Here is a 15,185-nt window from a genome sequence, read left to right as displayed (position 1 = left end):
GATAATGATAAAGCACTAAATTCTCATAATTTAATGATTAATTTTAATTACGTTAAGTTCAAAATTTAAAAAAGTAAAAAAAAAAGTATTTGGCTTCTGCCTGTGTTAATCATACCGAAAGGTAAAAATGGTTCAAATCTAGTGTTTTAAGTGCTTTAAGGAAGTTCTATTCATAGGAGTAATATCACATTACTAAAAATATATTTCGGTTTGATACTATTTAAAATGTCATAACAAATGGCCGAACTAACCGAACTAAAAAAAAAAAAAAGGTTTCACATTTCAGGCAAACTTTGTGGCCACCTCGACAGGTCCTGATTCACGTGCGTCAGAGGCAACACGTTCTGATGATACACAGCAGAGCAGTTCATGTTCAAAACGCCCAGCAGACTCGTAGTTTATCCGTGATTTGGACTCTCTTCTGCACGTCCACCCGCCACGGTGTTCCTCAGACTTTTCTCCAGGCTTCTCTGCGGTTCCAACATGGGGAAAAGAAGCAGACAGAGGCAGAAAAACCAGAATGCTGGCAGGGACAACAGAGACAACGCTGTAAGAGTCACACTCCTGCTGTAGCAAATCCTGCTAATGTTAATAGCTTGGTCAGGCCATAAATAAACAGATATTTAAAGTTAATAAAAAGGAAGGGAGCCGGAAATAGTGGCATTGCATGCAGGTCGTTTTAAGTAGACATTTTTGAGCGGACATTCGGCTGAAATTCTTTGGGAAGGTTTGCTGTTAGTTACCGGCTGTTTTCAAATCCATGCGTGAACACCATTTATCACCCCTTAAAGATGCATGAGATGCAAGGCGTGTTTGTTTTTCCACATTTATCCGACCCTCAGTTGAAATGAGTTAATATAAAATGGCCATGCGATACAGTGGGCTTGAGTTACCCATAAAGGAGCCCCGAAACTTGCATTGAACTTTCACTGAAAGACATTAGTTGTGTATTCAGTGGTTAATGAATTGAAAAACGAGCAGAAACAAGACATTTCTTGTAGCATTTTTTTTTTACTCCACTTAGAAGGTTGTCATTACACAGAGCTGTGAGCACGCTAACAACCATGCATCTATGTGTCCCAGGGCTGGGGAGCTGGCTATGCTGACATTGTGAAGGAGAACAAACTGTTTGAGCACTACTACAAGGAGCAAGGCCTGGTGCCTGAGGGAGAGTTTACACAATTTATGGAGGCGATGAGGGAACCGCTGCCAGCAACCATTCGCATCACTGGATACAAGAGGTGAGCTGGACAGATTCAGAACTTTGAGTCATACTTCCTTTAGTTCATGCTCCTCACTACGTAAGAGATTGTCAGATTTATGTACCCTTAAACTGGCCAGGGCTCAGAACCCATAGATCGTCATTTTGGATGCTTTTTGAGGCCTTAAAGTGATGGTTCGGAGTAGATTCACCCTAGGGTCATTTGAACCGTGACATCCAGCCAAGTAGCCCACCCGAAGTTTTTCCGATATTGGCTGAACATCAGCCGAGTTACTGAGTTATCCCGAATAGCTTAGTACAAGCGCTAATGGATCCTGGTCCGTATCTCCAAAATTACCACACTAAAATCACATGCCATGACACCAAACTTCTACAGTAGTACAAATATGGTCTGTACTCACAAAACGATGCATTTGGAAGTTTGTACATAGTCCAGGAGTTTATTATTATTAACACAAGCCTGATAGCTTCTCTGCTGCTAAAGCTGCGTCGACGTCACTTCCTTGATCTGGGAGCTTCAATGTAAGATGAGGGTTGATCTACTACTGTAGACAACAAAGCAAGGCTGCTCAATTTCTCCATTGATAAAATAAATTCACAACTCTACAACATAAAAAATCATTTAGAATATAGCATATACTTTGTTGTCTGCAGTAGTAGATCAACCCTCATCTTACTTTGAAGCTCCCAGATCAAGGAAGTGACGTCGACGCAGCTTTAGCTGCAGAGAAGCTATCAGGCTTGTGTTGATAATAATAAACTCCTGGACTATGTACAAACTTCCAAATGCATCGTTTTGTGAAAGTTTACGTCCATAAGCAGGGAAGTGGCTTTGTTTTAGTCGTCTTGGAACGCTGCTTCCTTGTTAAAAACTTATAGTTAATTTCTCCTCCTTTGCGCCATGTTCCAGCCATGCCAAGGAGATCCTCCACTGCCTGAAGGACAAATACTTCAAGGACATTCAGGAGCTTGAAATTGATGGGCAGAAGATCGACGCTCCACAGCCTCTCAGCTGGTAGCACAACACACGATTTGCCTGAAATGCAAAAACTTGAACGACGAAGTCGGCACATGGTGACGGTGTGTCTTTCTCTCCAGGTATCCCGATGAGCAGGCCTGGCACACCAACATGAGCAGGAAGATCATTAGGAAGTCTCCTCTGCTGGAGAAGTTTCACCAGTTTCTGGTCAGCGAGACCGAGTCTGTGAGTACAATGCAGCGCAAAAAGGAAGATTTGAAGAAAAAAAAGAAAAAGAACGGAGTTCACTAAATATAAAGCGACAAAAGTTGAATCAACAATGAATACAAAATCACATATATACGAGGAATATATGCTCCCAAGGAGCACTAGCTGCCAGCAAGCGAAAGGCATAAAATCCCCAAATGATCAGACCTGCCAAATAACCATAATTTTACCTACTGATGTACAAGGAAACAAAAGACAACCTCTCTAACTCCCGAATGAACAAAAACGAGAGAAAACAAGCTTAAATTAAAAACAGAGATCAAAAAAAAACTTTGTCATTACCAAATTTGGGCTAACACTTAAAGCACCATAACTGGTGGAGCGCAGTGCAGTTTATATACACTAAACCTCGTTTTTCTTAATATCAATGCTATAGTTTATGAAGCTTTTGTCGAACATTTGGTGCTTGTGAACATTCTTTGCAACATGAGCTGGCATTTCCGAAAAAACTTTATTTTAGAATTCTGGTGCAGGATTTATACACACCGGAGTTTATGAATTCAGCTGAAAGAGATGATTGTTTATGCTCCTCCAACCCACGTCGACCCTCAGGTTTTTATTTGCTCCTGGATTAGGTATTGGGGGTCTAAAGATGAATCAAGAATAGAGTAAAATGCTCTGGAAACCAATCAATGTTCTGCTTCTACATTTTTAAAAGGGTTGATTGAGTAATGTTTTGCCACAGAACCCACAGAGAGTCGATGCAAGATTTCAGCATCAATTTTGAAGTGCATGTAGCTGAGTTTCTAAACGGCGTTTGCAGCCACATTTGCAAACATTGGGAGGGGTTTCAGTGTCACTGAACCACAGACCGTTTAGAAATTCATCTTCTTAAAGTGACTGGGGTTTTGAAAGAAAGTGTAGGGACTGGATAGCCTAGAAATCTAGACGCCCCTAGCGACCGCAAATTGAATTTGCTCCCGGGCTAGTCTAGTCACTTGTGGTCGTTTTGCGAGGCTGAAAATCGAAACTTAATCGGGCCAATCAAATCGTGAGGAGCGGGGTCGGAGGCGGGGCTACCTAGTGACGACAGAGGTGCGACGTTTCAGTGTGTAGTTCCAGAGAGAGGTAAACAATGGCTGCGCCCAGCCAACAGTCTTTCGATTTGGCTTTGGCAGCGACTCTAGAAGATTTAAATATACATTTTTCTTTGCAAGACGAACAGATAACTGCACTTAAGTTTTTCTTGAAAAAAAAAAAAGGACGTTTTCGGAGTTTTGCCCACCGGGTACGGTAAAAGTTTAGTTTACCAGCTTGATCCGTTGGTGGGACGACGCAGATATGAGCTGAATTTACAAGGACGCCAGAAATCCTCATATTCTTTTTGGCAAAAACGGCAACTGTCGTTTAGTTCCATTCTTCCACATTATTCGCGTACGGTTTCTACATTAACAGATTGGAGTGCCGGTATTGAAAACACAGGCAAAGTCGAAAAGAAAAATAATATTCTTTCCTCTCTGACATTAGACTACACTCCACCATGTACTTTCCGTCGCACTGACTACGTAATCCTTCTTCACCGCTCTGATTGGTTGTTGCGCCATCCTATTGCGTGGCGTTGAGTGCAGAGGCAACTTAACAGACAACCGTTTATCCCGCCCACACTGCTATCCAGCTTCACTTGACCCCTGTACAGGTTTTTGCTGTAGGGGTCTGGCTTGCTAGGCTAGGAACTGGAGTCATTGAGCTGTCTTGGAAAAAAAACAAACAACCAAACACAAACATTTGCTCCACCAATAAGCCAACACACCAGTGGCCCATTAGCAGAGTGCTCACCACAGAGAGAGGAGGAGAAGTCGGGACCAGCTGCACAAAGAGTTGAGGCGTCCACCAAAACCTCATCCGACCTCGGTCAATAGTAAAAGTGAAGCATCGTTTTTTTGTTTGTCCTCGCAGGGTAACATCAGCCGACAGGAAGCTGTCAGCATGATCCCTCCACTGCTCCTGAAGATTGAGCCGCATCACAAGGTAAAAGCAGAGGTTTTTAACAGTTGATCGTAGTGGCTCAAACAGCACTTTTTTTTTTTTTTACATTTTCTTCCTTTTTTCCCTCCTCCCCCTCGTGGTTTAAAAAAAATTAAAAAAAAGATAAAAGATTCTGACTTCCTGAAACCCTTCTTCTTTGCAGATCTTGGACTTGTGTGCGGCTCCGGGGTCAAAGACGGCTCAGCTGATTGAGATGCTTCACTCTGACATGGACGTGCCGTTTCCAGGTAAACTCATTTCAAACTAATCCAGACGTTCTAGTGGCAGCATTCTGTATATTTTTTTTCCCCTCCCGCTGCCAAAAAAATGTCCCAGCATTAACGGCATGTGATTTATTTATTCATTTCTAATCCTCGCCTCCACCCTTCAGAGGGCTTTGTGATCGCCAATGACGTGGACAACAAGCGCTGCTACTTGCTTGTGCACCAGGCCAAGCGTCTGAACAGCCCCTGCATCATGGTGGTCAACCACGACGCCTCCTGCATTCCCACGCTTTATATCGACTCGGAGGGCAAGAGGGACGTCCTCTTCTACGACCGCGTCTTGTGTGACGTGCCCTGCAGGTCTGCAGATGAAGCTTTGTGTCTGCGTCACTGATTAGTAGAGTTAAGGAGAGTTTGACTTTGAGCTGCTAGAAAAGGAAAGGAAAGAGACAATAGAAACTTTAGCGCTTCAGGCATTTCTTTTACTCTGAGAAGTGTCAGGGATCACGAGGCGTGTCTTCTCTGTTCTGCAGCGGCGACGGGACCATGAGGAAGAACATAGACGTGTGGAAGAAGTGGACGACCAGCAACAGCCTGCACCTCCACGGGTGAGTGAGCGAGGGCGAGGCAGCGCAGGAATTTGCGGGCCCGTGCGGGACCGACTGCACGAGGGCAGGGAGTGTGTGTGTTGGGGCTGCTTTCAAAAGAGGAGGCAGCTTTAGAGTGTGCGGCGTGTGTTCAACAGGCTCCAGCTGCGTATCGCAGTGCGCGGCATCGAGCAGCTGGCGGTCGGAGGAAGGATGGTCTACTCCACCTGTTCACTCAACCCCATAGAGGACGAGGCTGTTATAGCCGCTCTGCTGGAGAAGAGTGAAGGTAACGAACCCACTCGCATGGTGGTGCATTTCATGCCGGACGTGTGCTTTTAGACTTATCTGCTTCAGTCGTGCTTTTTTTTTCATCCCATTTCACTCAAATATGGAAAATGCTATGATGACTTTATGTGACCCCAACTTCAGTCTGTTGTTTTCCATTTCATACGAATAAGTTTGTCCGCTGGGCGGATGTGGCGGTCAGTGTTGGGTATAGTTACTTTGGAAAGTAGTTAATTAGGTTACAACGTTACTATCAATTAAAAGTAATCAGTTACGTTACAGCGTTGCCTATTAATAAAAGTAACGCGTTAGAGTACTCCTGCGTTACCGAAAATTAAAAGCCGTTTGCAGCGCCTCGCACATGCTGCAGCTTAACTGACGCAGACACACAGACGTCTCAACAATGAATAGCATCAGTCATCCAACCAAATTAACTCTGCAGGATAACAATAACAAGAAAGACAACCAGTTATATGCCACATAGCATTTTATTATTATTATTTTTAAATCACAGAACATGTGATCAAAATTCAGGAGTTGCCTAACGTTTGGTACCCAGCCCAGGTAGCAGATATAATGCAGTTATGAAAGTGCATTAACGTGCGCTTAAGTAAACAGAATCTGAGGTAAACAGGTTGCAGATTAATGACCAATCAACGATCTAACAAAAATCCTGAATAAAACGAACAATAAAATCGCTAACTGGCACACAGCAGGCATATGACAAATGAAGCCTCATAGCTGAACTATGAAAATACTATTCAAGTATCACAGGCCTAAACTCACTTTACCTTTGTTCCCTTACGTTTACTCTTCAAAGTAGTGATTGAAACGTAGCAAAAGAAGACCAGCAGGATAGTGGTGCTTCGATGCAAGATGTTTTTAGTTTTTTTAATTCGAAGTGGGATTTTTTTTTGAGGTCGACAGAAGCTTTTCACCAACACAGAGAGCGCATTTTACCGTTATGTTGTTCTTGTCCTTTTCGCTGGTGAATTGAAAATAATGTGCGTACTTCCACGATGAAAATGCTGACCTCTGCCATCTTCGAGACACACACATGCACACACACAGGTAACCCGCGTTACGTTACTCGATAAAAGTAATTAGAGTACTCTAACGTATTACAAAGTAACGTTAGTGTTGTCACTCTCAACACTGGTGGTGGTGAGCCCTTCCTTGTTTATCCTGTGGATAAAAAATAATCTGCTAAATCAGTTTAAATCTAATATGAAAGATGTATAATTTGTCACAACCTATCAGTTGTCTGCTAACCCATTTTGAGCAGACTAATCTGCATTTGTCTTGTGTAATTCCTTGATTTCTCACAAACTTCCTTCACTTTCGATAGAAATATGTCGCAGTCTGTCACACGAAAGTCGGTACATATGGATATCAGTCCATACCACTCGCTCTTTAATGCCTGAGTCTTAATGTTCTACCCCGTCCATGTTTGCAGGGGCCTTGGAGCTGGCTGACGCTTCAGCAGACCTGCCAGGACTGAAGTGGATGCCTGGTGTCACTTCCTGGAAGGTACGGCAAACTTTATTCTCCAACGCTCGTTATTGCGCTGTTGTCGCTCGGCTTCCACACGGTCCGATTGTGCGCTTCTCTCTCCAGCTGATGACCAAAGAGGGCCAGTGGTACTCTGACTGGTCTGAGGTCCCGAGCGGCCGTCGCACCCAAATCCGTCCCACCATGTTTCCCCCTAAAGACCCGGCGAAAGTGGCCAGCATGCATTTGGAGAGATGGTAGGAATGCAAACGAGTGAAAAACACTGTTGCATTATTTAGCATAAAACCTTTTTTCACTTCTATGTAGACATTCTTTCTTCTTAGAACTGAAGAGTTTTAGTGGTTTTCCTTTTTATTTTGTTCTATTGATATCAGAGAAGTGTCGTCCCCCCCCCCCCCACACTCTGACTGGGCAGGATGATGTCATTTCTACCCCTCTGCCTCAGTGCTGTCTGACATGATGTTTGCCAGCAGAGGGAGCTGTTGCTCCACACTGTCAAAGCACTGTTTTTATTTAATGCTGATTTTTAAAACCTCTTTGCTTGTTCTCACAGTAGGTGGCATCCTAAAACTCAAAGCAAGGACTCATGCGTCTGTGTGTTTGTATGTTAATGTCAGTATGAGGATTCTGCCACATCACCAGAACACTGGAGGTTTCTTTGTGGCTGTGCTGGTGAAGAAGGCACCGATGCCCTGGAACAAAAGATTTCCCAAGGTACTTCCCACAAACACACTCGTATTTAATGGACGACTGATATTTATGTCGGACTTTATGGTGGTGATGGCAGAATTCTCCCATGTGGTTACATCTGTTCAACCAGCTGAACCTCCCAACTCCATCCTCTCCTCTGAATCATGTACCTGCTCAGTTTTTTCTAACCGCAGCCAGCTGGGATTAAATGCTTCTCCTCTTTGTCCGCTCATCCCCCTCCCATCCTTTTTCGTCTCCAGCTGAGGAAGGACGTTTCGTCTCGCTCGGCGGCCCAGACTGAAGGTTCTCCGGCGGCCTCGTCCCCAGCGGACGCTCCCTGCCTCCTCCCTGAGGGCTCCCCGGAGGAGGAGGAGGAGGAGGGAGGCGGCCCAGCAGGGAAAGTAGACGGGGAGGCAGAGCAGGAGGCGCCCCCAGGAGCTTCTGTGGCTCAGGAGGCCGGTGCCAAACAAGATGTAGTGTGTGGGTGAGTCTGATGAGCTAATGCACAAAAAAAAAAAGAAATTGTCAGCACTAAAGAGCTTCTCCTTGGATTGTCAAACCCACCACTGGCCTCTGAGAAACAGGAAATTTGACCCTCCCGAGATGGCATATTTTGCCACAAACCTGAGATTTTTATTTTTTTTAAATGAAAGAACCCAAAACAAAAGTTGTTTTGTCTCTTTCAGGCCTCCGCCCTCTAAAAAGTTGAGGCTGTTTGGGTATAAAGAAGACCCCTTTGTGTTCTTAACTGAGGATGACCCCGTCTTCACCACTATTCAGTAAGTGCCTCTGAGTATCGAACGTAGAAATGATTTATTTGATGGTTGTAATCCAGCGAAACTTTTTTTTTTTCCTTGTTTTTTGTCTTCTCCAGATCTTTCTATAATCTGTCTCCCGACTTCCCCAAGCTCAATGTTCTGACCAGGACCCACGATGGCAAGAAGAGACACTTGTACATGGTGTCCAAAGAGCTCCGCAACGTGCTGCTCAACAACAGCGAGCGCATGAAGGTGTGTGTGTGTGTGTGTGTGTGTTTCAATGATTGCTCATGTGGGGAGTCAGGATGGATGATAACGATGGAATGTTTTCATCTGATTAGGAACAGATCCATAATCAATTTTAGTTTTTCCCTGCTCCTAAAGATAATTGATCTGATATCGATCCCGTGGTAACAATCTTTTGTTCATCTGAGCACAGAAATGCATCAGTTTGGTGTGTTTGTGTGTGGGGAGGGGGGTTGACAAAAGCAGCATAAACAGATGGGACCCCATCCTTAACCAATCCCTCGGGTCCTCTATCCTGTAACACCTGCTCAGGTGGCTGTGTGTGTGTTTCTTTGTTCTCTTCAGTGTTTGATGTTTCTCACTTTTTAGTCATTTTCTCTTGTGCTGAAGCACGGCGAGTTCCATGTTTACTCAGTTCCACAGGTTTTGGACGTGACTTTTGGAAAAACAGGGTCTCTATTTAACCACTGTATCGTCTTGGGGTTTTGGCCCATTTTTTTTTTTCTGCTGATTCTGCCAGTTCTGTGGGCAAACACAGACATAAAGAGACCTGGTTACCAGGGTTGCATGATAATGAGGGGGAAAAAAATGTAGAAGGACTGAACATATATTTGGATTAAACCTACACCGTAGGACTTTTATACCAAACCCCTTGCAGTGAGAGGAATTACTTTAATTTTTCTAATTATCATCATTCGGAGCATCTAAAATGCCTCCCGTGTTTTTTCGCCATTCTCTATCTCTGTTGCTCCATTCGTCATCGCTGACGAACTGATCACTGCTGGTTGATGCAAAGTACACAACACTGTACCCGGCAGATTTAAAACCCCAGCACACAGAGACTCACTGGGAGCTAATGGGCTCATCAGCAGCGACCTGCCTGATCTGCTTCATCTTCAGTGTCAGGAATGACCATTTCTGTAAGGAGTCTGCCATATTTTTCATATGAAATTGTTACAAAAATCCCCTGAGGGCGTAACGGTACAGCGTGCATATTTATCCCAAATGTGTACTTGGATTGTTTTAAATCGCTTACAGTTGCCGTTCTCCTTGCCGCACAGTTAACCAGGATCTTTTATTGTTATAAGCACCATAAATCCTTTTTTTTTATTTTTAACACACATCACTGTGTTTGTATACAGAGCCATTTGTCAGCATTCTGCTGTTTTTGTTTGTTTCTTAGGTCATTAACACTGGGGTGAAGGTGTGGTCTCGCAACAGTGATGGAGAGGAGTTTGGTTGTGCCTTCAGGCTGGCTCAGGAGGTAACGCACACACACGCTGTGGATTTTAAAGAGGCCCGTTGTTAGGGAGTTGCAGCCGATCTTCAAATAATCCTCAGATGAGCAGAAATCATTTAGTGTAAAGCCACTTGTTCCTTTTCTGGAGTCGTGCGAGTCTGAATCTCAGCCACACAATGTCCAGAATCCTGTTTGTTGCAGGCAAATGAAGCTCACCATGTGGAATGCAAAACTTTGTTGGCTTCAGCACTCTGTGTATTTATGAGATTTATAATGCATTTCAGTTCATGTTTAAACACGCACGAAATTCTTCTCGCTGTTATTATTGTAGCCGCCACAGAGCCGACGAACACAGCTGAGAAACGAGGGTGCCAGATGGCAGAATTCACACTCAATTACCATGATAATGAATTCATTTTATACGCGCAGTGTAACTGTAAAGAATGCTTATTTACTAAGTTGATCAGCACTCTCATCTCCGTCCTGCCAGGGCATCTACAGCCTTCAGCCGTACATTCGCTCCAGGATCATCAGAGTGAGTGTGGAGGACATCAAAGTGCTGCTGACGCAGGAGAACCCCTTCCTCAGCAAGCTGGAGAACGACGCTCACACTCAGGCCAAGCAGATGGGTACGCTGCGCTAAATATTTCCAGCAGAATCTAGGAAGAAGCAGCGGCATATAGGCAGGATAAGCGGATTAGTGCTCAGAAGGTTTGTGGCGTCGCTGGCAGCAGCTGAAAGAGGAAAGTAAATGCGGAAAATGCTCCTCGGAGGCTGCTGCCCTTGAGCAAGGCATTGACCCAAAAAGGCTCACAAAAGGAGCTGAACAGTTCCAGCTGTTGAAAACTTGTCAGGCAGGCGATATAATGATCAGATTTTGCTGTAAATCACAGTATATGACACATATGTTGACGTTTTCTTTTGATTTAAATGAACCTTGGAAGAATCAGTCACTTTGTAGTAATTGATCATTATAAAACATCTCTCCACAGGAATGGGTAGCATTGTGCTGAAGTACATTCCAAACCCAAAGTAAGCTGTTCAATTTATTTTATCGTTTGTGCACCTTTTAATATCTTTAGTGGCTATGGTCTAATTGGCGGTTAGTTCTGACACCTGCTGTCTCTCTGTTTGTCAGTAATCCCACGGAGCCTCAGTGTCCCATCCAGCTGTGTGGCTGGAGGGGAAAGACATCCATCCGAGCCTTCGTCCCCCGCAACGAGCGCTTTCATTACCTCCGAATGTTGGGCGTGGAGGTATTCAGAGACAAACCGGGCCAGGGGCAGAAAAGAAGGGACGGAGAGAAGGAAGGGAAGGAGGGTGTAGAGGAGGAGGAGGTCGAAGAGGAAGGGGCCGCAGCGGAAAATGAGGCAGAGATGGAGAACGGCGAAGAAAACGGATCATCACAACCAAAGACCGACAGTGGCAACAAAGAGACTTAATAGTTGAGGATTTAGAGGAGACTGTAAAGAAAAAGGACCGATGACTGATTAGAGCTCTAAAAGCTGTTTACCAGGTCCAAAACCATATGATGTGGAGGATGATGATGATGATGATGATGATGATGATGATGATGATGATGATGATGATGTGCCTCGGTTTGCCACACTGCCAGAGCAGAAGGATTCCCCCACAGTGATGAACTCTGTTGGGTTTTTTTTAGTTTTAACTCCCTTCCAGGAGTCAAGCTTTGTAGTTTCATGGCTTGTCTTTGTTTTATATATCTTTTTTTTTTTTGTGTGTTTTATTGAATATATTCCATTGAACAAGTGACATCAGATCTGTTTGTAACTCCTTATTTCAGAGGTTCTCAGTTTCTACACCTGTAATAAATCAAAGCTATGGAGTCGCCTAAAGTCTGAAAGGTTTGCCGTGTTATTGGTCTGACGGTTGCTCATAGAGATCATCATCATTTTACACAATCTGTGTTTTTGCTTTTGAATTTAGGATATATGGAAGAAAATGAAAATCGCTCTATTGATGCCCTTTTGTATAATATGTAATTGCGCTCCGTTAGAAAGTCTGTAGCTTTGGCAGCAAACTTCTTGGCTGTTGTTTCGGTGCAGACGTACGAAACTTAAACATTTAACCCATTGCTTACATTCTTGTAAGGATAATTTAAGTTTTACAGCACGCCGAAGCAGCATCAGTGCCTGTGACATGCCGTCTCAGCTGATTTGGGGTTGATGGACACCGCTATGAGAGTGTCCGAAGGGGCGGCTGCTCTGAGAAAGCTGAAATATGAATTAAAAAATCGAGCTTCACGTGTCGGCATGAATACCCGCTGTATCTCGTCAGCAGTTGCCACAGCAGCTTTGCTGCATTGGATGGATGGACGGACCTTTCTTCCTCCTGTTTATTAACGAGTCCAGCTGCCATGACAACCAGCTCCGTCACCTCTCTGCTTACAGGAGGGAAGAGAGGACAGCGGGACCACAGAGAGCATCCTGCGCTTCTCCTTGTTTTCCCTTACGTTTACCTTTTGCCATCCCTCGGCCCTCTCTTTGTTTTCTTTTTATTTGACCTCTAACCAGCGCTGCAGTGGCCGTGACTGTTCAGTAGAACGGCTGTCGTATCCGCTCCCATGGCTGTGGGTACGTGACGACAGATTAGTCTGAGGATGCTGAAGTCGGGGACTAGAGGAGTGACGTGCCGACACTGAGGAGGGAAGCAAACCTGCCGGGGTTTTTTTTTTTTGCCTGTTTTGTTCACCAACTGTAGAAAAGAAACAAACAGATAAGGAGCAAGTGGTTGAATATCGGTCAATGTGCCAGAGCGAGGGTTTAAACGAATGATTAGAAAGCCGATTAGAAGATGCCACATGAAAATAGAAGGAGTAGCAAAATGATGAAAGCCTTGGGAGGATGAAGGGAGATGAGTGGTTGGAGGGTGAGAACGGGTGCTGATGAATAAAGTAAACTGACCGCCTGGGAGAGGTTGGAGATGATGCAAAACTTACTGAGTCACTGGCCTGTCAGTGTGTGTTGGAGTGTTTGAGTTAAGCCAGTGTGTGTGTACACTTCAGTTAAGCCTGTCTGTGTGGTCTAAACGTGTGTGTGCTGGTGTGTGAATGCGAGTTCTGACTTTTGCCTTGAAGTCACAACATTTGCATCCAAACTAACAGGACACAAGTGTTAACTTTATGGGTTCTTGCTCCTTCACTGACGAGCAAACCTCTTCTCTTTACTTTTACTTTAGAGTTCTTGTTCCTTTTTTTGTTCATACCCTTCCAGTCTTCTCTCCATTCTTGTTATCCTTCTCTGCGGAAGAGTCGCAGCCTCCCAAAGCTCAGATTCTGAAACGTTTCTAATGATAGTTCACTCTTAATGCACCAGTTTCATTTTACTGTTGAATGTTAATACACTGACATGTTGCAGCAGTACATACTTTTTTTAAATCCCCACCTTTGAACGCCACTTCCTTTGGTTGTTTTCTTCAGCACTCTCCTTTTATTGTTCACTCCCTTTTAATGTGGTCGGTAGACCCGAGTCGTCTCTGGCTTTGTTTATCCTCCTGCTTGCTGACGTGTAATGGCTGATTTGTCTTTTCCGAAAGCTTTCAAGTTTCAACAGGTCAAACAGTGGAAACTTGTTCTATATTTGTTCTAAATTTGGCGTCTCTTTGTCGTCATCTTTATTTGCTGTCATATGCATAATGTTACAATGCTGTTTGCTCATGTTGAATGTGAACGTAGAGCTCAGGCTTCGAATACTGGATACTCAGCTTACAATGTCTTTTTTTCTCCTTTTTTTTCTGTTTTTCATATTTCTAAATCTGGTGGTGTGATCCAGGCACAACATGACCATAACCATTTCCAGGCCTCTGACAAGAATGAGAGTAGCTGAGCAGAAGAGAAAAAGAGAAATGGTGGGGCACAGAAAACAAAAACAAGCAGGTGTGCAGGCCGGATGGGTATTTATTTGACAAAAACCTTGGTGTTTGAGGTGTGCAGGTCCTGCACCTGAACTGAAGCTTAAGAAAATGCAATCCCCATAAGTCAAAAGACAAGATATCCAAAGCTGAAGCTAAAACATTTTCTTTTAAAATAAGGTGTCTCAGGTGAGGCAGCCTCTTGGATCCTAAAGGGAGTTATTTCAGGGTGTCATGGCAAACAAATGCATCCCTGTCCCATAGAATCTCCCTGAGTCCCCCAAAGGCTTGGTGTTGGGACCGTTTTGCTTTGCAATGTACACCCCACTCTGATTATCCACTCGCATGGTCTCTTGTATCACTGCTATGCTGACGACACCCAGCTGTACCTATCATTCTCCCCTGATAACGCCGAGAATTCTGTTGGTTATGAAAGTTGTTTTTCATTCGTAAGATGCTTCTCTAAATGGTTTGCAACCTCTGAATTGTCTATCTGCTGGCCTCATCACTGCGCAAAATCCTACGGATTTTACAACTGGAAACTGGACTGCAGTCAGTCAGGTGTGACATTACAGCAGCACAAGTCTAAATTGGATACAGTCCAATTCAACACAGTTATAATCCACTTCAGTCCAATTTATCTTGATTCAACGCAGGGCCATTCATTATACAATGCCAATCCATGAAAGTTGCATGCCTAAGGAGACCAATGGATCACATTGAATCTTCACTTCAATTCAATCTTTGGTCCTATGCATTCATGGGGTGGTGAGCAGCAAAAAACTCCCTTAACAAGTCGAGATCTTCAGCAGAACCAGACTTGGAAAGGGTGGACATCTTCTTCCACCCTTTGGGAGGTTGATTCATTTTTCCACTTTTTGTTGCTGTGGCCCAAAGTGGCAAAAATTCAACTAAACCAACTCTCATCTGTGTGACTTTTCAAATTGATATCTACCTACATTATTTGGCCATTTATTCCTTAATAGGCTTTATCTTTAGAGCTATGAAGGGATAACAAGCCAGCTTAAGTGGACACTTTTGTCATGCAGGATATTTATTTCACTATTTAATATTCTGTACCTGTCAAAAGTTTATACAAGATCATCTAGTAATGTAGAGTGAGTAAATGTGTCCAAAGCTCTGACTTGTACTGCATCTTGTGCTATTAGGGACACTAATGACATAAAATAAGCTGCCTTCTTTGCCTCATCTGCTCACGTGTAAGTGAACTTACATCAGCATGAATGGATTTTGCAGGAGCAAATATGTGATGTCATTGGAGATCTAATCCACACAAGAAGTGCCCTCAAAGTACCACAGTGTCCCTCTTTTACTTT

The 15,185-nt window shown here is 43.9% G+C and overlaps 1 protein-coding gene across 1 annotated transcript; it reads left to right on the top strand.

Moving 5' to 3' along the window:
• Nucleotides 1-316: 316 nt before the first annotated feature.
• nsun2 (NOP2/Sun RNA methyltransferase 2) lies at nt 317-11,842 on the top strand. The gene is made up of 19 exons (XM_075449948.1): nt 317-549; nt 1,084-1,241; nt 2,133-2,237; nt 2,321-2,426; nt 4,365-4,436; nt 4,597-4,681; nt 4,825-5,017; nt 5,191-5,265; nt 5,403-5,533; nt 6,989-7,062; nt 7,150-7,280; nt 7,662-7,758; nt 7,995-8,218; nt 8,421-8,513; nt 8,609-8,744; nt 9,922-10,002; nt 10,469-10,607; nt 10,971-11,010; nt 11,117-11,842. The coding sequence occupies exons 1-19, from the start codon at nt 484-486 to the stop codon at nt 11,418-11,420; spliced, it is 2,310 nt and encodes a 769-aa protein (XP_075306063.1). The 5' UTR covers nt 317-483; the 3' UTR covers nt 11,421-11,842.
• The last annotated feature ends 3,343 nt before the right edge of the window (nt 11,843-15,185 follow it).

This window comes from Odontesthes bonariensis, chromosome 18 (assembly GCF_027942865.1).
Source record: "Odontesthes bonariensis isolate fOdoBon6 chromosome 18, fOdoBon6.hap1, whole genome shotgun sequence".
Classification (NCBI taxonomy): Eukaryota; Metazoa; Chordata; class Actinopteri; order Atheriniformes; family Atherinopsidae; genus Odontesthes; species Odontesthes bonariensis.
This window is presented reverse-complemented; position numbering and strand designations above follow the sequence as displayed.

What these genes read in the sequence shown, in the direction of transcription:
- nsun2 (XM_075449948.1), top strand. Translation starts at nt 484, where the DNA reads ATGGGGAAAAGAAGCAGACAGAGGCAGAAAAACCAGAATGCTGGCAGG. An exon ending in CGCATCACTGGATACAAGAG is followed by an intron (nt 1,242 to 2,132) that starts GTGAGCTGGACA and finishes GCCATGTTCCAG; the next exon opens with CCATGCCAAGGAGATCCTCC. An exon ending in TGGTCAGCGAGACCGAGTCT is followed by an intron (nt 2,427 to 4,364) that starts GTGAGTACAATG and finishes TTGTCCTCGCAG; the next exon opens with GGTAACATCAGCCGACAGGA.